Source organism: Falco naumanni, chromosome Z (assembly GCF_017639655.2).
Source record: "Falco naumanni isolate bFalNau1 chromosome Z, bFalNau1.pat, whole genome shotgun sequence".
Taxonomy (NCBI): Eukaryota; Metazoa; Chordata; class Aves; order Falconiformes; family Falconidae; genus Falco; species Falco naumanni.
This window is the reverse complement of record NC_054080.1, coordinates 71,642,172-71,666,813: the sequence shown is the minus strand read 5'-3', so window position 1 is coordinate 71,666,813 and position 24,642 is coordinate 71,642,172. Positions and strand designations below refer to the sequence as shown.

At 39.0% G+C, this 24,642-nt stretch overlaps 2 protein-coding genes across 6 annotated transcripts in view; one reads left to right on the top strand and one right to left on the bottom strand.

Annotated features, from left to right (window-relative positions):
* The window catches only part of OSMR (oncostatin M receptor), a 35,359-nt gene extending 20,351 nt beyond the window's left edge, over positions 1 to 15,008 (top strand). For 4 of the 5 annotated variants that reach the window (XM_040580782.1, XM_040580784.1, XM_040580783.1 and 1 more), the window contains 11 exons: positions 1,095 to 1,231; positions 2,845 to 3,004; positions 3,520 to 3,596; positions 4,017 to 4,233; positions 4,844 to 5,026; positions 6,185 to 6,286; positions 6,721 to 6,900; positions 8,655 to 8,819; positions 10,328 to 10,406; positions 10,687 to 10,759; positions 11,775 to 14,512. In XM_040580782.1, coding sequence (XP_040436716.1) covers positions 1,095 to 1,231; positions 2,845 to 3,004; positions 3,520 to 3,596; positions 4,017 to 4,233; positions 4,844 to 5,026; positions 6,185 to 6,286; positions 6,721 to 6,900; positions 8,655 to 8,819; positions 10,328 to 10,406; positions 10,687 to 10,759; positions 11,775 to 12,221 — 1,820 coding nt within the window. In that variant the 3' untranslated portion in view covers positions 12,222 to 14,512. Of the gene's footprint in view, positions 1 to 1,094; positions 1,232 to 2,844; positions 3,005 to 3,519; positions 3,597 to 4,016; positions 4,234 to 4,843; positions 5,027 to 6,184; positions 6,287 to 6,720; positions 6,901 to 8,654; positions 8,820 to 10,327; positions 10,407 to 10,686; positions 10,760 to 11,774; positions 14,513 to 14,923 lie in introns of those variants that run through there. The other variant, XM_040580786.1, reaches the window with a different exon arrangement.
* The window catches only part of RICTOR (RPTOR independent companion of MTOR complex 2), a 90,591-nt gene continuing 80,634 nt past the window's right edge, over positions 14,686 to 24,642 (bottom strand). The window contains exons 34-38 of the mRNA XM_040580780.1: positions 23,029 to 23,262; positions 21,452 to 21,604; positions 20,662 to 20,785; positions 19,613 to 19,751; positions 14,686 to 19,451 (exon numbers count right to left, since the gene is read on the bottom strand). Of these exons, the coding sequence (XP_040436714.1) occupies positions 19,377 to 19,451; positions 19,613 to 19,751; positions 20,662 to 20,785; positions 21,452 to 21,604; positions 23,029 to 23,262 (725 nt within the window). The 3' untranslated portion in view covers positions 14,686 to 19,376. The remainder of the gene's footprint in view (positions 19,452 to 19,612; positions 19,752 to 20,661; positions 20,786 to 21,451; positions 21,605 to 23,028; positions 23,263 to 24,642) is intronic.

Sequence of the window (24,642 nt, the reverse complement as noted above, 5' to 3'; positions counted from 1 at the left end):
AGGAACATATGTTAAATGCCTGTCTGTTAAATTTGCCTCAGAAGGGCATGAGAGTTCTAAAAGTTAATTGACTGGGGGTGGAGGAAACAGAGCAGGAAGAAAGTGGAGGAGTAAACTGACACGTAATAAGACAATGCAATATTACAAACTAAGTTTTCATGGCAGGCTAAAATAGGTTACATTGAACGTGCTAAGTACATTAAAGCTTTACTACAGTTTTGTTTTTCCAGTTCTAGTGATTGTTACAAGTTGAAGGAATTATATATAGTACTGATGATGTTAACCTTTTAAATAGTGATTGCTGTAAAGCTCTTTCTGTTTTCTCTGATCCTGGACATATTTACAGTAGAATTTTCCTTACTTAAAGGATGTCAGCAAGTAAAGGAAGACTGAAGTCCATCATTTCCAATTATGCATGAGGTAGCTGGGACCTTCTGTATCAAACACAATCTCCTTTGAGTCTGGAAGTCCTCAAATTGTAATTCCTGGTCTGTGAAGTGTCAGGATAATGGCCAAAGTCGTAAACATACCACTCACTTCCACTGCCATGTCTCATTCCTTACAATTGTACTGATAATATGGGAGAGCTGGAGATCTGCTGCCCTTGCTGAATGTTGTTTGCATAGTAGTAAAGGATGTCAGAAATCTTTTGGAAGGAGTAGCATTATCTCTGTTTACCAGAGGGTGACTACTGGAAGGAGTCAATGTAAGAGTTGTGAATAAAATTTCTGGTGAAGAGGCTGCATTCTGGGATGTAGAAATGTAGCAGATGTTACTTACAATGCTAGATCCAGGAGCTTCCACCAGAAGGATTAGAGATTTTTACTGGATTTGCAGAAAAAGACTTTATTTTGTTCATGATGTTCTGTAATATTTTCAAGTCACATAAGGGTTTTTTTAAACTTATATCACATTTACTTGGTTACTATATTTACATTTTGAAATTAAATTTTACTAATTTACATCTGATTCTTCTAGACTGGCAGAAAGATTTGTATGTCGTCTTTGCTCTTACTACTAAACTAAAATACCTTAAAATACTTTTGCATGTACTTTATGTTTTCCAAGAGTTAACTCAGATTTTCCATTGGCAGTTTATCCCGCTGCACCTTTCCAGCTGTGGGAAGAATACACAGATGCGGAAATCACATTATATTGGAAACATCAAATCAAAGGAATTGAACTCTTTTGTCAAACTGAACTGCTCCTACCCAATGGGAAAGTAGAACTGGTATGAAACCTGACTTTCATACACAAAAACATAACAAGTATCTTTTTGACATGAGATTAAAAAATAATTCCACAGCAATATCAATACACTCTAAATCTTGTGAGCATGTGGATGTGTCTATTTTCTGCATTTGTTTGCTCCCAAGCTCTACACTGATGACGTAGTCCATGTGGGCAGCCATTGCTGGCACTAATTCATACGCCAACACTTCCTATACTGCTGGCCAAAGTGTACAGTGTGACTGGTCTGCATATGTGGCTCTGTCCTCTGCTGCATGGGTTCTGAGATTTGTGGAAGTAAATAAAAATATTTATGGGCCTTATAGCTGTTGTTAGCTATTGCTAGTCTTGGTTTTTCATGGTTTTATTACTCATATCGTCTTAGGCACAAATGGTGGAAATGTGTGTTGAAGGCTTTTTTTTTTTTTTTATATTAGTCCAGGAGCTTTCTATGTACTATTGGCTGTACCTGGTGGTAGTGTGCCTGTTTTCTAGTGAAGGAACCCCAGGACAGTTTCTCTTCCCATCCTCTTCCATCTCCTTGAAGATTATTTGAGTAGACTCCCTGTCTTGTTCCACTTCTTCCACGAACAGTGAGACTGTCTGACTCTTTGCATGCATACTGTGTTTTCTCTGGAGCCCTTTTCCTATGAAGGCAGCTTGCCTGTAGCGTATGAGAGAGGCATTATGAAGATCAGGATGAAGCTATGCTCTGTCTTAAGTATTGGTCAAGAGATGTTAGTTCAAATGGCTGCCACAGGAGACAGTTTAGAGGAGAGGCTTAAAAGCATGCTCACTTTTTGACTCTTACCAGAACTCAGCCTGTCTCAAAGGGGGGAGTGGGGGAAAAAGTTGAGGAAAAAATGGGAAGAAAAGGTAACTGTAGGTGCTGTGCATAGGTCTGGAACAGTGTCCTACTTACATGAACTGAGTAGAAGACCCAGAGTCTGTGAGTATAAGATCTCAGTAAATTCCCTTCTTGGTGTAAAGAGTAGTCATTTGACAGGCTGTGAGTTGCAGCCTTCCAGTACCTAAAAAGAGCCTAGAAGAAAGCTGGACAGCGATTTTTTTTTTTTTTTTTTTTTTGCAAAGGCATGTAGCAATACAACAAGGGGGAATGACTTTAAACTGAAAGAGGGTAGATTTAGATGAGGTATTAGGAATAAATTCTTTACTGTGGAGGTGGTGAGGCACTGGCACAGGCTGCCCAGAGAAGCTGTGGATGCCCCATCCCTGGCAGTGTCCAAGGCCAGGCTGGATGGGGCTTTGAGCAACCTGGTCTGGTGGAAGGTGTCCCTGCCCATGGCAGGCGGGTTAGCACTAAATGGTCTTTAAGGTCCCTTCCAACCTGAACCATTCTGTGAGTCTATGATTCTGACTGCTACTCAGACAGTTACAGAGAGATGGCTTGCAGACCTCTTTTTGGACCTCTGTGTCTTTTGATCGTGTGTGTTTTGTTGGGTTTTTTTTGACTGTTGTTCCATGATTACCTTTTCCAAGTCAGGCTTAACTGACTATTGTAGGATCTAGAGGAAGAACTTTTTTTTTTTCAGACAAAAAACTCTTGCTAATGAAGCTGAACTGAGCTCTGACTGTTCTGTCTTTGTCTTGCAGCATAATATTTCAGACACATATCTCCATTATGGGACCATCACCCTGGGTGGACTGCAGCCATACACTGAATACAGAACTAGAGTACGCTGTGGGTCAGCTAAGCATTTCTGGAGGTGGAGTGAATGGAGTGAAGTCCAAACCATCAGAACAAAGGAAGCAAGTATGTCCAGCCTACTGGGACGGGAACCTTGAAGAGCGTTCTTAGCTTGCCACCTCTGTTTGCTATCTGCTGCTACTCTTCTGCTGTGTAGCTAAAGCAGAGTCCTGCTGCATGCATAAAAGCAAAAACACAGTAAGAAAAATTTAAGAAGGTGGCTTTTTAAACAGCTCTTGTCCTCTGCCAGTTTCTGCCATTTCATCCACTGCAGGCAGTGGGAAATCTGAATGACTGGGAGGGTGAAGAGACTGAGTTACAATGCTCAGTGAAGGCTGTAGGAATGGTGCAGAGGTGGAAACAAGCATCTCAGAACTGCAAGCAAAGAAATACCTTCTGGGGAAACTAACCAGACATCCATTCAGAAAAAATAATTAAGGGAGAAAGAATAATGTTTTGACAAGACCTAGGATTGATGGGGAAAAAGAAGTTTTGGGGGTGGGATTTCTTTATATGGGAGGAAGCAATTAAATAGTTTATCCTTTCTGCACCTAAAACATCTTTGTTTTACTGTATTCCAGCTCCAACAGGGAAACTGGACATCTGGAGAGAAATCACACCGGTTCGGGGTGGGAGGAATGTGACCTTGTTCTGGAAGGTGAGACCAGAACAGAAACAGAAACAAACCCTTTCACAAGGGGGTTGGAAATTTCTCCCATGAACTTTAACAAGCCTGTGTGCACTTAATAGCAATTCAGTATGAAAATGTCCTTTAAGAATCTAAGACAAATATGTATAACTTATTTCAGAACGTATGTAGCTGTATGATGATGTATTGTCCTGGCATTTCAGACATACACTTCTCTTTTTCTAAGTATTGTAACAACACAAATCCCATTACTGAGTTTTCTGCATTTCCATTTCATCCTGTATATTTATGTATGTATGAAAACGAGCATTTATATTCTTACAGAAATAATACATCCAGTTAGTTATTTAAAGTTCTAAATGCTCCTCTCATATTTTTTGGCAAAATTTACTAAGTAATTGTTGTTTAACTCCATAACTATTTCCCCAGCAACCATCAAGTTTTCGAGCAAATGGAAGAAGTATTTCATATGAAGTAACCTGGGAAAAAGTAGAAGATGGCTCTAAGCCTGAAAGACTTTCCTTTTCATCAGTCTACAATAGCACAAGGATTTCCATTGATAACCATTCCTACAGAATCAGTGTCATGGCAAAGAACAGTGTTAATTATTCACTTCCTGCAGTACTGATCATCCCTAAAGCTACAGGTAACAGTAGGAGTATTTTCAGTTAGATTTTCATTATGAGAGTTTTGTTTCTACCTGTTTTAAGTGAAATAATAAAAGTGAAATAATAAAAGGGGAACAAATTAACCTGGCCTGTTAACTCACATCACTGCTACATGGAAATTATTAGTGTATTTTTGCCTACAAGGTGGTAACTGTATGTATATTAAGCTTCAGGGCCTTCATCTATCCCTTACAAGAGAAAGTCTGTTTTGCACAGATTGTCTCCACAGAGCAAAACACATTTAGGCTTAAACTTGAGCCTCAAACCTGCCACAGGTGCCATGAATGTGCAGCCACTGCCTCACAGGGAACCCTTGTGTGTGATTAGTCTCTTGTGACTTTCTGTTTTATGACTCCATGTTTCTGCAGTTGGGTTCTTTTTATGAAAACTGATGGGTTTTGAGCTGTCAGCTTTCAGCATACAAAAAGATCAGCTTTCAGCATGTGAAAGATCCCATATGTCTGATAGTGAATGAACACAACTATTTTATTGTTGTTTAACAGCTTAGCATAGAAACTGTATTGATCTTCATTTATGAATCTGAGGTCTCATGCAGCAAAATATAGAGACTGTTTTGTACATTCCTAGGCACCAAAGAACTTAAAGAAGAAGAGGTTAATGGTACAGATGATGGCATTTTTATTTCCTGGGACCCCAGACATATGTATGACAGTTATATTATTGATTGGTGTAACTTTCCGATGTTGCAGCCTTGTGATTTCCAGTGGAAAAGATTTGGGCCCAACGCTTCCAGTGCTCTGATCAACTCAGGTGACAGCTCAACAATTTTTCTTTCTGATATCTGTACATCAATCTTTCATGCTGTGGGCATTAACTGAATTTAGGAAACAAATCCTGTGTAATATTGAAGTCTGTGCAGTGCAGGTGTAATTTTTCAAAGGCACATGGTATTATGTTTTGCCTAACAAATGAATTAGACCTCACATATGTGCCAGCACCATTAAGCCTTGGAAATCAGCATAGTATTTTAGAAGAAAACTCTTCTGAGTAGCTTGTAGTAACACCTTGAAGGAGCATGGTGAGGTTAATGAAGGAGCTAAAAATCTTTTAGCAGGAGACATGAAGCATGGAAAAAATGGAACTCTGCCTTGGCTGTAACACAGGTCAATAGTTTAACACCCACTGTGTAGTGAGAGGTTTAGTGCTGTCAGTGTGCTACAAATAATGTGTTTCAACACCAGTCCTTGCTTAGGACCAGTTGTGTGTTTTTTATCCCAGTGCTGGCCATTAGACCTTTCTGGCTGTGTGAAAATTGTTCTGGTACACTTCCACAGCTGTGAGAATATAGCCTTCCCGGAGTCTCTCAAGATGAGAGTTACTTAGGAATGAAATATGTTTGAACAAAATTTGACTGAGCATATTTCAATACGCAATAAGGGAACTGCACTTCAATTCATACAAACACATGGCATCCTGTGTCCTCACTGAAGGAGAGTGTGGCGACACATGGAAAAAACGTTGCCCACTTCTTCAGTGGGTTGCATTTACTTAATCCAAATGGGAGTGGATGTCAGTGAGGATAACATGGAATCCTGATGCATGGGTATGTGTCTGCATGAAACAGCCCAAAACACAACCTTTGCCTGTGCCAGAAATGGAAATGAAATTATCTTGCTCTTAGATGCATTTGGAGTCTATTGTACACTCATCTTGACTTATGTAGGGCAACAAAAAGATTTTAAACCTCCCTCTGAAGTCTCCCTTTCAGACAGAATACATGTGTTCCATTCACATTATGCACACTAAGAATTGGTTTATGCTGTGTCTCCTTCAGTAGCTTCAATAACACAGTAGCACACAAAGAAGATTTCTAATGGATCGTAGACGTCTATAGAAAGCAGTTAAGTAAAAGCAAATCCAAAAGACAAACCATAACCTATTTTTGTAATTGCTTCCACTGTTTTCTAGCTGCTTTTGTTCCAGGGGTGAGATACAACTTCCACATCTATGGATCTGTTGCTAATACAGCCTCCTTACTGGAGAAGAAGACTGGTTATCTCAGGGAGCTTCGTAAGTTTGCAACATTTTTAGGGTCTGTGTATTTGCTAAATTCATCAGTCAGAAGAATTCCACAGCTTTCCTCCTGCTAAAACCATTATTTGCTGTGTTGTTTCTATATCATCAGTGAATCATTTAAAAGTTGTACAACAACGTACACAGCCCTGCATGGAGGATATTTAACTAGTGCAGTGACCAGGCAGAGTCCATGTTAGAACAGCTAAACAGAGCTGTGATTAGCAGTCACAGCTTTGTGTACAATGTGGACTGCATGAAAGCTCTGTGAAGTTGACAGTTTTGGTGGAGTGCTTTGGCTTTATTCAGCTATTAAATACAAGTAAGATATGAACAGAAACACCACATGGGAATGTAGATATTTTTCAAGTTAGAAGATAAACATTCTTGAAGAATAATGGAGAGTTTTACTTGAATTTCCTTTCTTCTAGCTCCTCTGCTTGATCCTGTGGTGGATAAAGTTGAACTGACTTTCAATGCAGTAACGCTGTCTTGGGATTCTTACCCCACGAATGAGTCACAGTCTGGTTTTGTAAGAGGCTACCACGTTTATGTGTCACCTGTACACGAATACTGCAGTTTGAAAGGATCCAAAAAACATATCCTTCCAGGTAATTGAGCTCTGGGATTTAGGAATTTTTGTCATTGGTACAAGTGAAACAGCCAAACAAAAGAAACAGCCAAAAGGCTGTTGCTGACTATTGTAGCCCCTTAGAAAGTTCACATTAGGCAAGAAAATTGGCTTATTAGGCAATATACAGATTTCAACACCTCCTGCGTTTGATTCCTCTCTAATGCTTGAGGTGCTAATGGGCAGAAGTGGGTCCTGGCTTTTTACAGATTTATAGCCCCTGTCCTGTTGTCTGTAGCTCCTTTTAACACCAGTGCAAGCTCCAGAAAAGATTCGTGCAGTACTGTAGGACAAGTCAAATGTCTGCCTCTTGTGATTTGAATTTTCGATGAATTTCAAAAACATCTGTTTGTGGTTTACTTGGATGACAGTCATAGAAAGTATGTTAGTTTTACTAGGATTTGGGGTATTTTAGAAACAGTCGGGATACAGTTTATTTCCTTTAGAATTTGAGCACTGTGTAAATTCCCCATTTAAATTCTTTCATAGTGAAAGTATTTGTGGCTGTGCTCTACAGTGGAGTTCCTTCAGCAGAACGGAGCTGTGGGGTGCCGCAAAGCCGTGTTTAAATTTTCATATCTGATCTTCCTGCTCCACACTCAAAACTGTTCCAGATGACTCTGCTCCATTACAGTTTTCAGATATTTCCATGTTTAAGGATTTTGGTTTTTTTTCCCTTGCCTCTTCTTCCAGTTGCATCATGTCCTATATCAGATCCTTCTGCTGATTAGACTAGTACCAGGCTAAAAAGCCTAGTTTGAACTGAAGGCAGCTGATGTAGGAATTCCTATCAGAACTAAACTAATCATAGATGAACCATAATTCTGCAAATAATCCCAGTTAGACTTTAAATGTTTAAATTGAAGATTTCCTGCTTCCCAGTTTGTCTGAGCTAGCAAACAAGGGGTGTGACTGGTAACAGGAGGAATATGCTAACCCTTTGTCCCTGGGGTTTGGGAGTTGCACAATAGAGAGGCAAAAGAGTTGTTTTCGGGCAGAGATTTCTTGCTTTAGTTATCTTCAAAGAACTTGACCTTAGCTTAAGGGCTACGGGATTCTGGTGAAAAAGGAAATGGCAAACCCAGATCATTCTGTTAAAAAGCTCTAGTGAAAGGAAATAAAAATAAACAGTTGCAGCTTTTGACAGCAAATTATTAGGTGGTCTGCCAGAGGCTGGTCAATGTTGTGGACAGTCCGGTTACAGGGGATGTGAGTTCATACCAGTGGCAATGAGTCAGGATGCATCATCCTTCTCAGAAGGAAGTATGTAAATTACAAAGAAGGTGGGTTACAAATGTTCTGTTACTTCAGTGGTCTAGTGGTCTCAGTTAAACTGACTTGTAACATCTTGTGGATAACTTATTGCAGCTTTTCAGTACTTAAAGGGGTTTATAAGAAAGATGCAGAGTGACTTTTTACAATGACATGTAGTGATAGGACAGGGGGTAATGGTTTTAGACTAAAAGAGGGTAGCTTTATTACGTATAAAGAAGAAAATTTTTACTTTCAGAGTGGTGAGACCCTGGAACAGCTTGCCCTGGGAAGTTGTGGATGCCCCATCCCTGGCAGTGTCCAAGGCCAGGCTGGATGGGGCTTTGAGCAACCTGGTCTGGTGGAAGGTGTCCCTGCCCATGGAAGGGGGGTTGGAACCAGGTGATCTTTTAGGTCCCTTCCAACCCAAACCGTTCCATGGTTCTACGATTCCATGATTCTGTCTTTTCCGTTTCATTTTAGATGATTCAGTGCTATGTAAATACACAATTGAAAACCCAGAAGAAAAGAGATACACTGTGAAACACCTTCTGTCAAACACAAAATACAAACTAGTGGTTAAAGCATATACAGGTGGAGGAGAGACTCCCATCGTTGACTTTATATACATAGACACACCATTTAACTGTGAGTATTGGCTGTGGAAAATTTGTCTTCTGGCAGAAGGATGGGGTGATTCAAACGGTTAGAATAATCTTCCTTTCTCAAGGGAAAACATTTAATTCAATGTAAAATGCACTTGAGAAAGAATCCAACTGAGAAACAACATGTGCATATCAACACAGCTTTTTGATACTTTCAACTAGCTACGTTTTTTTACATGCTTATTTAAGTCATATCTTTCTGGGAAGTAGCTTAATTTGTGCATATTTGCATGACTAGTGAGTTTGGTTTGCTAGAATGCATTGAAGAATTGCATTTGGATTTAACTAGTTTTCTAATGTGGGGAAAACTACAGACCTGTGTGCAAATAACTAATTTCTGTATGGATTCTTGAAACTCTAATGTTGTTTCATATTCTCATCAGTCTTTAAATCCATTGCTAAGTTGACTCCTTCGTAAGCCAATAAGAAAGGGTTGCTGGCTTAAGCACTGTAGTTCACTAACTGGACAGATTTGATCATCAAAGCAGAACAGGAAACAGTTGCCTGTAGTTCTGTTCCCTTGGAAATACCACTCAACAATCGTGGTTGTGAAACTTATGAACTGAATCGGAGATGCCTGGTTCTGAGAAATGTGTTGGGGGTGGAGGTGAAGGGGGAGGGGTAGGAAAAGGCATTGGTCATGCAAGGAGACTTTATGTTCTAGGCTAACAAGCAGAACAACGTCTAAACCCTCATCGTACCCTTGCCAAGGAAGTTCTGCCTCTTACACCTGTGTTCCAGCTCCCCTTAGCCAGCCTTCTCTTGTACAGGCACAGACAGACATTTGTACTGCCGTACAAGGAATCGAAATGGGGGGTTAATTAACCCAGAAAAGATAAAAGGAGAATGTAACACATGCCCATTTGCTGCTGTGGTGTGTGGTGGTGGCGCACCCACTTGCTGGCACAGGGCAAGAGGGCACTGGCCAGGGCAGAGGGAGAGTGAGCACTAACCAGTGCTCCCCCTTGGCCTGCCTATTACAGCTCCAACTGTTCATGGAAAACAGCTCAAGGCTGTTCCTTCCAGCTAGAAGCAGATACTGAGATGCTTCCTCAGGGAGCATGAACACTTGCGTAGTGTCTGTCTTGCTACAGTGCATTAATACTGGAGGTACAGGTGTTCTGTCAATGTCTCATGGTAAAATCTGTCATCTTTGGGGATCTGAGAGAAAACGTAAACAAAATAATTCAGGGAGATTATCATTGTATTAACTTTTGGAAATGCACCCTTTATAGGTAAGATGCTAACATGAGGGCAAATTAAAAGCAATCTAGTAATTCAGTTTTGGTAAAGGAAATCAAGAGACTTACAGCTGCATCCCAGAACTTCTAGCCCAACTTGCAACCATGGACCACATGGCTTTACTGCTGAGTTAGCTGCAAGGTATCTCATGTGGGCTTGGTGTTATTTTTGTCCCAGAAACTCAGGCTATATTGACTTTAACGGGTGAGAAGTTGAAAACAAATTTTTGAAGTATTTTTTCTTTCACAGCAAGCATGCTGTACCTTCTAGTCCTGCTAGTGATAGTTCCATCACTAGTAGCAGCTATATGCCACTGGAAGTTGAAATGGTAAGTTACAGTGCGTTTTTCTGTTGTAGACAGAGAACATATCTAGTGTAATTTACAAACCACAGCTGCGGCTTGTTGCTTCCAGCCTGTTGGAAGGCCTCATTCATTTTTTCCTTTGGCTGTCCAGCTGTGTGGATGTTGTAAGTATTTGGCTTGCGGCATTCCTGAGACACTCATCATCTGCTGCTCTTTCTGTATACATCTATGCGTGGCTTCTGCTGGTAGGATATGCTTAGATGAGAGAACAAAAACATCATTTGTTTTGCTGTCTCATTTCCAGGGTGAAGGAGTGCTGCTGTCCTGTAATACCTAGTCCTAGCAAAAGCAAAGTGCTGTCATTCAAAGAGTTAAAGGTAAGAAAGATCACTGAAAATGTAGTGGTTTAAAATTTTCCATTCTTTGATGAGTGAAGTTTCAGGAATATTTTTTTTTGTTGTTGACTAAATTTAAAAATGAGTGACACTCACCCAGAAATGAACATAATTTAATGTCACGATTTAGTAGAAAATTCTCCTTTCGATATTTGTGTGACTCTGCAGTGGTAAGTTTACATTCTGCAGTCTGTTGCTGTGAAAAGTTAAAGCATAATTGGAGGATAAATTAAACCTTTTGATACAGTAGGTGGTGATTCTTCCAGTATTACTGTTCAAAACCCAGCACGGTCTGAACACAACAGACCAGACAATGCTGCACTTCGCTGCATCCCGTGAACTGCATCCACCCGCTCCTCCTAGTCTACACACCCCTGTGGTAAGGCACAGCGGAGTGATGCGTGTCCTGGCTCTTGGGAGCATGCAGGGGACTCTGCTAGGTCTGGCTGGGAGGAAAGGATTGGCAAAAAAGCCCTCAGCATCTTCTGTAGGCCCTTTGAACGAGAAGCTGCTGCTTCCATGCTGCGTGCTAAGGCGGTCGCAAAACCAGGAGCCTGACCGCCCCGGCACACACGGGGCTGCTGCCGTTTTTGCGGCCGGTGTTCAGTGACCACTTAGCACCGGAGTCTGCACAACCCGACAGCCCGCGCTGCTGCCACCCCCTGCTGGCTAGCGGTTCAGCCTGGAGACGGCACACATCAAAGACCTTGGCAAAGTTTTTAAAGTAGAGGGACATGGTTCCTTCCTCAAATGTAGTCATATCGAACTTACTTTAAAAGAAACACCTCTAAATACACACTTTGATAAATTCCACATAAAATACAGCTTCCATTGAGCATTCTGTATGTTTTTCCTTCAAATTCTATTCATTTGTATCTGAAAAATCCAAGTTAAAAGAACTTCAGACATTAGAAGTGCTTGAAGTACTCACTGCCTTTCCTTTATGCAGAGATTCTTTTTATGAGTAATTTTTTTTTTTTTAATGATTCTCTTGTAGATCAGTTCTGAGAAAGTACTGAAAATAAGTGACTGCATTCCTGACATGCTAGCAGTGGACAATAAGGCTGAAGCCCAGAAACTACATCCATGGACCAAGCCGTCAACACCAACAGAAGATAAGGTTGATTGTCACAACTCTTCCTGGATTTACCCTAACAAAAATGAAGAGAGAAACTTTACGCCAACACCTGCACCTCAGACTCGTACTTGCTTTGAAAATTTTACTTATTCTTCTCATCTTGCAGCTGAATCTGACCCCTATCAAATTCTGGAGACAGTAGAAGCAAGCATGCCAGAACCATCAGTCATGCTGTACCAGCCACACTACTACTTTGATATTTTTAATGAAGATGCTGCTGCATCACCCAGAGAAACAGCTGGCAGAAAGACCAGTCTGAGATACATTTCACAAACAGATGTGCACTGCCTAGGGAGGAGGCTTTGATTTACTCTCTCCTCCACTGAGTCCATCCCATGTCTGTTACACAATGTAAGTAAGAATTTCTTTAACCACAACAACTTCTTTTGATGAAGGCTTTCACAAGCCCAACTGTCCTACTTCTGTTTAATGCTGCAAAGCTCTTGCTGCAGGGCTAGTTTAAAAATACTGACTTGCGCGCAGGAATGATGCGTGCTATTGTTTCATCACAAATTACAGGCATTACATAAGATTTATAGGCTGTTTCGTGGCCAGTATTATGTAGGAGGTTAGATCACAGCAATTTCTCTTAGCCTGATGCAGAAAACTACTGATTTTGCAGAGATTAAAAATTTATTCAGAAAGTAGAGGGGCTTGTGCACATGAATTTAATTTTTGTTGGCATTAACCCCTGCACAGATTTAGCAAGCCCCAAACAAGGTAAGCAGACACAGCAGTCAATGCATAGGTGTACGAATCCCAGTTGTGGAGAACATTGTATTCAGTTTACGTATCAGCTACATCTTCCAACACTACTTTTGCATGTACTAAAAAAGTAGTATTTTTATTACAGTGCTCAGAATCCCTACAATAGGCAGCGGTGAATTTGGTCTCCCATTTTGATTTTTGAAACATTGTACGTTTTTAATGAAGAGAATAGTTGGAATTGTATCTGAAAGCCTCATCAGATTAACTGCCTTAGTGAACAAAGAACCTTTTGGTCTTACCTAATTATGAATTCAACTTAAAAGCATAAAATATGCAGTTCTCAAAAGGGAAAAAATGAAGTATTTTTTGCAATTTGATCTTCAGCTAACTTTTAAAAATGTAGCTACTTCTCTTCCCCCATGTTTAACTGGCTAATCACATTTTAGCTAAGTTTAAACTAAGTTAGTTAAACGAAGCAGCTCTACACAGAAATTAGTTTTGATGCTGACCAACATCTAGGTTTTATACTGTTGCTTACAGCTACTGCTGTAATGTCTGTGAGCTGAGTTGCAACAGGAAAACCAGTAAGACCTTACACAGGCTGTGGCAGAGTCTTCAGGCAGGCAGAGGTGAGGCACAAACACACAGGTGGCAGGCTGTGGTTAGAGGTATCCAGCCAACACACACTGTGCTGTGTCCATGTGCAGGTCACACACAGATCTACTTGAGAAGAAAAAAACAAACAAACCAAAACAAAGCAGCACAGGCCTTCCTTTCAGCCTTCAGACGGTGGAGTAAGGAAACACGGCAGGTCACACTTCGCTGAAGTGCAGTTTGACAGAGAATAGGGAAACATCCCAGAGAAACTTTTCCTCCCTTTACGTTACTCTCCTTTGAGTGACAGTGAATTTTGAAGTTTTATACCATGGTATACTTTGAACATTTCCTTCTCCAAAGCGTTTCATCATACCATGTGTACTTGTGTAGTTTAAGAAGTTCACTGCTGGAAAAAAGGCCAATACACAGAGGCAAGCTGTTTTGCCACTACCAAACTAAAGCTTCCTAGCTGCGTGTTTCAAGAAAAGGTCTGTTTATTTTAAAAGGTTTGAGAGGTCCTAAAGCAAGAGTTACACACCTAAGGAATTCTGAAGCAGAAGTCAGTCAAAAAAGTCAGATTATCCAACAAAACATTTTAAATTTCATCATGATGCAGCTCCTTATGCCTGAGGACAGCTGTAACAAAGCACAAATTCCTACTTTTGAAAAAGCTGCTGTCACTGGGGCATGGCTGGGGCAATTCAGCCCCGGAGTGACTGGGCAGGGGTTGGGGGAAGCAGTGTTATGAGTTGTGCTTTCCTGACGGTGGGGGAGACAGGTTGGCCTGTTGAAGAGTTCCCACCTCAATTCCCTTGGTCTTTCCTGAGGAGATCCTGCACTGATGAAGCTTCATTACGTGAAAGCATGGAAGCACTGTACCAGGTACCAGCAGATTGCTTGGCAAGGTGGTGAAGAAGCTAGCTCCTCTCCCTCTATAAACAGTTCTGGTTGCTGGCCCCGCTTCTGGTTGCTGAAACCACCTGTGCTTTAAAGCACACATGGTGGTGGAAAATGCCTTCACGCCATTCAAAGGGCACTAGAACTAGAAATAAGGATTAGAAAAGTAGTTTTTGCATGGGTGGGGAGGCACGTATAATTTTTATCTTTTTTAAGACATCTGTATTGCATTAATGGTTGAATGGGTAAAAATGTAAACTTTTAATTTTTTCGTTAATTCAACTTTCACAGCAGTTGTTGAAATGCTAATATTTAAATCATCACATAATGGAAAATTATTCTCAGTATCAGCATGCTAAGGTTTTTGAAATAAAAATGGTGTACAAACTGTTAAAGGAGTCCCCTTCTATTCTTATGTCTTGCAAAGCATTAATGTAAAATATATTTTTTTACCAAAAAAAGTTTATTTGGAAAGCTTCAGGTTGTCCTGGTTAATTAGTAACTTCCAAATACAAATTCCAACCCATTTATAGGGCTGAGAGGTACAGATGAGACAAGAACAACTATAAGAAGTTTAAGTACATTTTATTAACAATGCATCCCTTTGATAAGACTACGCTTCAGGAGGCTTTTAATGCCCATTGACATTAACTGTACACACTATATAAAAAAAAACAAAACAGAAAAAACCCAAAAAATCAAGGTGGGCAATACCATTTTGGGACAAGCCTCTGTTTAAATTATACACAGCTCAATGCAGTTTTCTTACGGAAAATATATAAATACTTTTTCTTTCTATGTTACAGGTATACAATATAAATCAGATTTCATTGTCTGTTCAGTGACCTACAAACACTAGAACCTCCAAATATGTAGCAGCGTATTACTAAATAAAAAAAGACCACACGGGACAGAGAGAGTAAGTCTTGAGATTTTCCTTGATCCTTTCCCTCCTCAGAATGATTTAGCTAATCTCTTATAACGCAGTTTTGGGGATGCTGACAGCCCAGTGTTGGAACAATTTTTCAATTAAATTGACAAAACGTCTGCCTTCCCCCCCCAAGACAATGCATCTTGTGTGTTTTAAAACACTATTCAGTGGCAAAATGGCATGTTACATTTTTTGGCATAAATTATATTTATCAAATAAAATAGTGTATCTTACAAGCAAAATGTGCAATTCTGCATGCTGTGGCATTGCTGTCCGTCTATGTTACAAAGCTAGCCCAAAGAAAATCCACATTGTTTACTGAACACACAAATCTGCTGAAAACAAAACTATCCAGAGAACCAGGATCAGGAGTTCAACAATAACCAAGGAGGATAGGGGGGCTTCTAGCAAAATACAAATGTGTCTTCTAGTATGGCCCCCAAAGGTCTTTTTCAGTTGTCAGATTCTACACTCACCTAGCATACCCTTAATAAGCACATGATAATACAAGTGTAACTTTTAAAAAAAAGAAGTTACAGGACCTGCTTTCAGCTGGCTCCAGCGAAGCTCCAAGTAACAGGACTTGTGAGCAGCTCTGCCACGAGGCGAGCAGAAAGCTCAGACACTCCAAAGCCTGGCAAGAGTCCTTTCACTGTGGCTGGCTCAGCTTGAGCTCACATTCACTTACAAGCCAACACCAGCTTCCTGCAGTCCAAAAAGGCAATAAGCAGTAGCAACTTTTTTGCTGCTTACTAGGCTTTGAGTATTGCCCATTTCTCAGATGGCTACCTTTCTCTTCAGGCACCTAGTAAATGTCTTACAGGTTTTTCCAGTCTCATTGCAAATTACAACTCACATGCAAGAAGACTACTACCTATGTTCCAAAATAAAATGACAAAAAGATGAGCAGGATTCTCACTGCTACCTTTTTAAATGTTTGTAAGAGCAGCTTACCTCAGTGTGCCAAGCCACGGCACAGTAAACTACCAAATCCTTTGCACTTCATTGTGTCTTACGGAAAAAAACAACAAAACCCAAGGAGAGCATGTGTAGAGCACAATTGTCAGGTCAAGTAAGACCTGACAGATGAGGAAAATAGGCTGTTTCAAGTACAACACGCCAGGGGCCCAACGTACAAGTTAGGCACCTCAAAGCCTGACCATCTCCAGCTCCAAGGGATGTCCACAGCAGCTGGGAGCATTCTGCACCTCTCTCCAAAAGGACTCTCGCAGCACCCAGCTTAGTCCTCATCCCCACTCAGTGGGGAGAAGGAGTCCCGTGAGGAAGTAACTGGGAGCCCTTCAGTTAGCTCTCCTTCAGCCCTTTGGGAAGGACTACCCCTTTCCACTGACTGTAAAAGATGACCTAAGAAAATTAGCCAGCTTAATGTAGCAGGCCAAATGAAACCGGTTTCACAGCCAGCCGTCTCCTTCCCACAGAGGCTTCTGCACCAGACCCGAGTATTCTGTGTTAGCATGTTGAATCATCCATGAGTTTTCTTTGCCACAGCAACGAAACTGTATTTCTATATAGTGTAAGTGAATACTATATGCTTTGCCATTTATTTGACAGTATTGGCAATTGTTCGGGTTGGAAAAATAGAAAGCAGGTGGTCTGTCAGCTTCCCTTGCAAACCTTTCTAGGAAAAGTGGAAGGATTCTTTATTAGGGTTAATATAAGCACAATTTTTATTTACTACTGTTTTCTTTCAAAGTTTTGTCACAAAGCAAATAAAATCCCAAAATAAGACTTTGAAAGGGATCTTTCAAAAAAGAAATCTACAGAATTAGAAATTCACAGTTTATAGCTAGGCCAATATCAAATTCCTTCAGTAACACTATCCCTTCATTTGCCAATTAAAATTAAGTATTAACATGAGCTTAATGTAAATTAATTCTAGAAATGTTGTACGTTATTTACAGTACAGACTTTACATCCTTGATGCACACTTGTTGAAATCTACTGACACTCATATACTTTCAGAAAAAGGAACGACCATATTTTATAACTGGATTTGTAGCTATAATTTGTATGTCAAGTTTCTATTGTCACGGATCCCCACACGAGCGAGTACATCAGAACACACGAGCATTGCAGGATGGAGGTTCTTTCAAAAGTATATTGACATTGCTTTTGCTTACCTTTTTATAATCGGAAGCCCTCCTATGGTGCTTTCTACATTAAGTGCTATGGGTTAAACTGGTAACAAATGAACAAAGTTGTTTCTTGGTTTTTTTTTTTTTTTTTTTCTTTTCGGTTTTTTTTGTTGTTTTTTTTTGGTTGGGTTTTTTTTTTTTAATACAGGTGATAAAATTTGTTTATTTTGCTTGAACTGCAGAAAAATATCATGGAGTTGTTTGATGTAACCCCATCTAGTTATTGAAACAAAAGTCTTACACTCTAGCCTAACTGAGGTAGTGTTTGAAACTACTGTATAAGATACACTAGCCCCATTTTTGGGAAAACTACGTTATTTCCTTTGGAGTTTATACCACTATTTGGTCTACTGTGATTGACATTTTGGTTTTACAGAAGCATTTATTTCTTACAACCAGAAGTCCTATAGTTACTGGTGTGGTATGTTTTCAAAGCATTTCAAACATGTCTTGACACACAGATACATTTGTGTCACTGACCACAGAAGTTTCTTTTTGCTCCTTCTTTCAGTGGGTACTCATGAAAAGATAATCTTAGGAACTAAATCTGACTCTGAGCAGCAACTTAATCTGCTTTACCTGAACCTGACGGTATGCAGTGCACATGAGAACTCAGTGAAAAGATAGCTGCAAAGCAGTGCTTATGTGGCAAGATGAAATATCCAGTAAGAACAAATGAACTCTACGTTTCACCAGGAATCACAGGACTACTTACTGAAATCTCCAGTGGTATAGCTAGTAAGAACAGAATTATGAGTATCAGGATAAATTTCACTTAGAGAATTAATCTGACAATTATAAAAAAAATGGTAAAAGCCAATGGACAAAAATACGTTCTACTTTGTACAGTCCAGTTGAATTATTCACCTACATCAAAATCAAAGGGTAATCCCTTCTATCACAGGCATTCTAACAAAGGTGACCATGCTACTGTATATACACATTTGCATATATTTATATTACCTTTGTGTAAAGGCTTCTGAATCTTTAGATTCACGACAAAAGTGACAGGGATTCTTACTTTTTTCTAAAGTTTGCACTCATTAATTTAGAAACCTCATTATAGGGGCAACCATTTCAATCATTAACAGCCCCTATATCTTTTAACTTTTGCAACATAATGCTGCTCCAAAATTTGGTACTTAAGGCTTTTCACTACAATTAATAGTACTATCTGATGCCTGATCACTCATCCATTGAAAATTAAAATAAACCTTTGTTTTTGGCTGTTTCATGGAACTTGGAAAACACTCAAAACATGTCTTCTCATAAAAGCAGCAATGATTAAATGTCTTCAAGTTTAGTTTATACAATATTCATTTATCTGTCAGAAATCATGCTTTTTCTAAGGATTTTAGTTAAAAGTAAGACCAACATTCATACTATATGAGTGTAGAAACTGCAAACACATGCATATCATTCAGGGAAAACAATTTGATTTCAACATTTTAAGTTTAAATAATTTGTTAGTTTTAAAATCAAACTGTAGTGAAAATCCTTAACTGGTTCAGATAAGATACATGTACGTAAATGTCATGAAATTGGAGAGACTGCTAATAAAATGACTTACAACTACAGCAATATTAAAATAACTTAAAGGAAACCTCAGATTCACAGAGGTTTTTCTTTCTGTCTGAAGTTACAAACCCCCAAGTAGTGTTATAAACAGTACAAAAACCAAGAGAGGAGGGCTAACATTAATCCCCTGGTGTCCATGATTACAGCATGGCTCCCCATTGCTGGCAATGGAATGCACCCTCATCTCTGACTCCTGGTATCCAGGGTTTAAAAAGCAAGGCATTCTTCTGCTTCTCTGGAACAGAATTGGAAGTCAATCAAAAAAAGATGTCTCTGTGTGTTGTCCTGTTTTTTTTTTTTTTAATTTATGGTAGAAAATGAAATGAAAACTTGTGGAGGTGTTCAGTGCTTGGCTCTTGCATATACTGGTAATTACTATTATTAAAACTACGGTAACGTTTAACAACTCCCCAAAGGGCTCAAAAGACTGGGGCAGTAATTGGTTGAGGAAGAAAGTTTTCAGTTCAGTCTCCAGGTACCAGTAGCTTCTGGAACGGTCTAGAAGGTGATGCTCCAAGTCTTTTATCCAGTCAGTCAGAGGTTGTCTGAGGATTTCAGAAAGTCTAAAATGCAACGCACTGCGTAAGACAGAGGTCAGGATTCAGCTGATGTATCAATTACTGGCTGTTTTGTTGGTGTTGCTAAAATAGCCTCTGCTTCTTCATGCATCTAAAGAAAAAGACAGATGAAGTATCAATGCTGTTAGTAGAGAGACATCATAAAATGGTTTCGTTTAAGACATATCTGAAAGCATCTTTTATTCAGAACGTGAAACCTGCACCCAGCTGGCACATTTTGGTGCAATCTACGCAGTTGAACCCTCCACTTACTTGTAAGAACTGTACATCTTGAAATAGCTCCTGAATGAACCTTCGTGATGGAAGTCGGAACGTACAGTGTGCTAACAAGTAGGACACCTCAGAGTAAAGGCATATGTCATCAAATGCCTGGGGATACTTTTCCTTAATTCTGAAAAGGTGAAAAAGCATTTTTTTAAGTCTGGAAGAGATTTCTATCTATTTAAGAAACCAAAACTGTTCCATTAGATTTTTTGTCATCATTAACAAAGTAGAGCTCTTCAGTAACAGGCATTTTAAATTCTGGATCTGATGAAGCAAGGAAATCAAAATAGACAGCATTATTTGGTACCAAACTGGAAGAAATCTATACTAATGAGATGAAACAGTATGTAATTTGAAAGTTGTACGGAATTGGTGAGATCACCTACTCTTAAAAATTATAGAAAGAGAACAGTATATCAAAGAATTGCTATCCACATGTGCAGCAGTAATAAAAAAATACAGAAAAGCTAACTTAATTACTGCAAGCATTTCTGAAACTAAAATGAACATTTCTGCATTTTTCTTTAGCGATTGTACATCAGTTTCCAATGTCACTAGCCCAGAAACCTACAGCTTTTATTATAACATTTGGTCCCTGGATTTGTATTCATATATTTTTAAATGTTTTTTTTTTCTATAAATTAATCCTAGTAGTTGACGCTTGCTTAAAGCGGAATAGTGTTTCTCAGGAAGTTACATTCAGTTCATTATTCTGCTTATCTGATATCTATTATTTGGAACAAATAACAAAAAAGAATTGTTTCTTTTCTAAAGATGCATGATATAGTGGGTATGTAATGAGGTTATCACTACAGTTGAATTACTGATTTTCAAAAAGAATGGGGAAAAGTAAGAAATCAAAGACACAGCATAAATATTAGAAAGAAAATCCTTTGTTTAGCTTTTACATTATATTCAAGCATATCTGCTTGAAAATTTTTTGAGGAGTCAGAAGTAAGGTTAGTCACAATCCCAGAGATATTGGAGAATACATAAAACTAGATGTTGCTAAAACGTCTGAAATTCACTGAACTTACGTCAAGAGTCCGGTTTCATGGCCCTTTGTTCCTACTGAACTACTCAAATTGATTACTAAACGTAAGACTTCTTTCCGCAGAAGTATTCTGCACACTGGTGTATCATCTGGGATTGATTTTACTCCTGGAAAAACAAATGAAACAGTTGGAGTTTAAACAGAATAATCTTTGCCTGAGCTAATCTTACACCATGTAAGTCTGTTTTAGCATTCCATAAATAAACACACACAAGTATTTTATGTATATATTCTGAACTATCAACACATATTTCCATTGAAATAGTAAAAAACCCACATTATTTTCAGAATTTTAACATAAATAATTTAAACATGTAAACCACCATTTCATAAATGGGAAAACCTGTAAGTTTCGATTACAGTGCTGTTCTACCACAAAATCAAGTTGCAAACCGGGTGAGTGACTACCTGGCCTGTTTCTATCAGATACTGGAGAAATCAGCAACCACCTACTTGAGAAGATATTATGGCGTGTTGTTTTTTTTTAAAAAACCTAACGCTACTGTGGGGAAAAAAGGCAATCGATTTGCTTGTAATGTTGGATACAGAACTATTTAATAACCTGCAGAAATGCTGCATAGCAAAAGGACAAGCGTTTAAAAGTACATTCTCCCATCTCAAGACAGTGGTTGTTCTTATTATTTTTTATTTTTTTTTTTTTTAAATAATGAGCATTACTTTGTTGCAGTATATGTAAAGGAAATATTATTTTTCCAGAATACCTCAAATACGTAAGTTATAATTGCTATTAATCACAAGACTTTCAAACTTACCTAGTACAAGCTCTGTACTCTTGGTGCTGCTAGCTGAACCATGGGATACTGCATCGCTACAGCCTGAAATTCCAGAAAATTTGGAGGAATGCACATCTAAGTGATTGTGTATGGTCTGCCCACACCAGTCAGTATATGGAATGTCTGAAAAATCTAACATAAACAAGATGTTACATCCTTGATATTCACACTTCTCCTCACTACAAATGCTTTCCTTATTTTTCAACAATGGTAGGCATGCAAGACACTGATGCAGTAAGTACTGTGCATATAAAACAGCTGGAAACTAGATGTTGGACTTTTGGGCAAATCATAGTCAAAATGTCTAAAATTCACTTTTTTTGAATCTTGAAATACTTGAATGAAAATAATCAACTCAGACACTGACAGAAGCCTAAAACCTGTCAGCACACACAAGGCTCTTACTGCTGTATCTGTGCTCTATTTTACGCAACACAAAAAAGATTTTTTGCATACACATAATCTTTTTGTTTATACAATTATCACAGATGTTGCAGAACAGGCTCTGATTCATCCACAGAAAGATGTGATAAGTAAGATTCTGCTGTGAGGCTTCACTATCCACAGCCTTTGGCATTTTGGATTTAAAGATAAGGATATAAAATCCAAACTTAAATGTGGTGCAGTTAACGGAACCACAGAAAAACAGGTCTGAAGGAAGTCCTGAAGATCTAGTTCAACCCGTTGCTCAAAGAGGGGCTCACCTCAAAATGAGGCAGGTTATACTGCAAAGAGTTTCCCCCTTACGTTGAATTCAAATTTCTATTCTTGCAGCATGTGTTTATGGCCTCCCGTCCTTTGGCTGTGTGCCTCCAACAAGAGCCTGGTGGCTCTGCCACACCTGTAATGCCCTTCTGCTATTTGAAGACTACAGTTGGGATTTTATTTGCCATCCTTTCTCAATACTGCACTCAAGCTCAAACACACCTCTCTGGGCCACTCCTCACATTTTGTACATCATCCTCCTTGCCAGTAGTACTCTTTATATGCTAGCTCAACGTGTAACAATGTTGTAAAATGGTGAGGAACCCTACTAAGCATCCATTACTGTATTATCTTTTTATTCCAGACATTACAAAAGGCATGTACTGCAAGCACTGCAGAGCAAGTTCAGAAAAATAATTCTGAATCTCATCTGAATCTCAAAATATAGAGGAAGATGACTAAATCCCAGAAACTACAGCTCACCTTCAAACTCCTCCAATTTCATTTGTTTTGGTTTGTACAGACTTGCTTTGAAGTCAGACTTTCCATTACTTTGGCAGTGAGTGTCAGTTTTCAGGACATAGATTTTAAATACTAAATAAAGTTTCCAATTTTATATTCTGATAAGCTCTTAGAAATATTAAAAAACACCATGCAGGCATTTAGCCATACTAACATCACTAAAACAGAAAAGCTAGAAATACCATCGGTTGCACGGTGAGCTTATTAGGGAGAATTAATTTCAAGGTCAACAGTCGGTAAGAAAAAAACCTTACTGATCAATCTTTAAAATGATAAAAATTCAGTATTTTCAGTCAGTTTTATCACACTTCCCCACAAGGAACACTAACCTGTACGACTGTATGAAGAGTTCACTTTGTTGTTAGGCTGATAACCCACTATTTGAATGCAGACACAGTAAAGGCAGTTCTCATCTGTGTGCTCCTGTAGCCCCGTATCCTCCATATTTTCTAAAAACTGAGAGGCATCTGAACGGCTGGTATTCATTATTTCCGTAAGACTGATCTGCTGTCGGAGCATCTGAAAAGGGCTTTTGACAACATCACTTGTACCTGATGGAAGACCTGCAGATAAGCATTTAACAGGTCAGAAAGAAACCAAAGCAAGCAACCAACATTATTTCCATTAAGTTTCCCCTTGTAAGCCTTTTAGGGCTGGGAGGGTGTGCATGTGAAAATCGAGGAACTTTTGAGTGGTTAAACTCCCAATATTGTTAGCATTTGGGAAACATCATGTTTTAGTCCCAGCTTATCATAGATAAAGCATTGCCAAGGACAGAATTCAACCTCTGAACACACATGCTGTAAGATGTAAATGGTGACATTGTATCAACATTAGTAATACACATGTACCACTGTTACCAATTTCCATAGCGTCCAACAAGAACAGTGTAACAATATGCCAGTTGTTTAAATGACATATGCACCAATGAACACAGAAAACACAACTTAAAAAAACCCCTGTAACTGAGTGCCCCTAATGGGAAGAAACTAGACGCAACACAGAAACAAGGCGAAGACACTTCAGTGACATTCTTCACTGGCTAGAAAATACCAACAAATACAATGCTGAACAAGAGTTACTTTACACTGAAACTTAGCAAACTACAGAAACACACTTTCAGGAAAATCAGGTTTTTATATATTATATTAACACCACAAAAGTAATAATAAAATCAGAAAGGTGGGTCTATTTTGACATTCCAAGTACTTGTAAATAAAGCTCCAGTTAGATAGGAGGCAAGACAACAGCTATCCTATACTAATTTAGGACAACTTTCAATGCTTCTTTTTCAGTTGTCTCACTGAAAAGACACATACTGATGCCCTGTAGATTTCTGGCTACTCTGGAGTAAAAAGTAAGTGCGTTCTAGGACAAGCCAAGCATTACAGAGCACTTGGAAATTCTCTTGTCCCATGTCCCGTCAACTACGCTGACTGTCATGGAAACATCCCAGACAGACAAAGCTTAATTTCTGAAATACACACCTAACATGATTAGTTCTTTTGTTCAATTATTCAATTCAGTTGTTAGGTTTTGTGAATTCCCGTGTAATCAAATGGAAGTAAAAATGTAACAGCTCAGTATGTGGCATACGTATTTTATCTTACCTTAATTTTTTTTTCTTTCTTTAATGCAGTGCCACTACCAGTTTTCAATTAGCATTAGCCTGTATTATAATCAAAGATAGACAGACTTTCCTCCTTTGTTTATTAGAGCTGGACCAACCTTACGTTGCTTTGAAGTAACATCATGTTATTTCATGCTAAATAAAACAGGTCATTAATGGCCTGCTGTCCTCAATCCAGAACACAGCTCTCAAAACTAAACAGCTAAGAATAACCCTTTCTTGTAAGGAAAAAAAAAATCAAAAAAATTCAGAAAACCAACACTTTATTTGTTGTACCAGACGTACAAACAATCAACAGAAATGTACAGGAGAG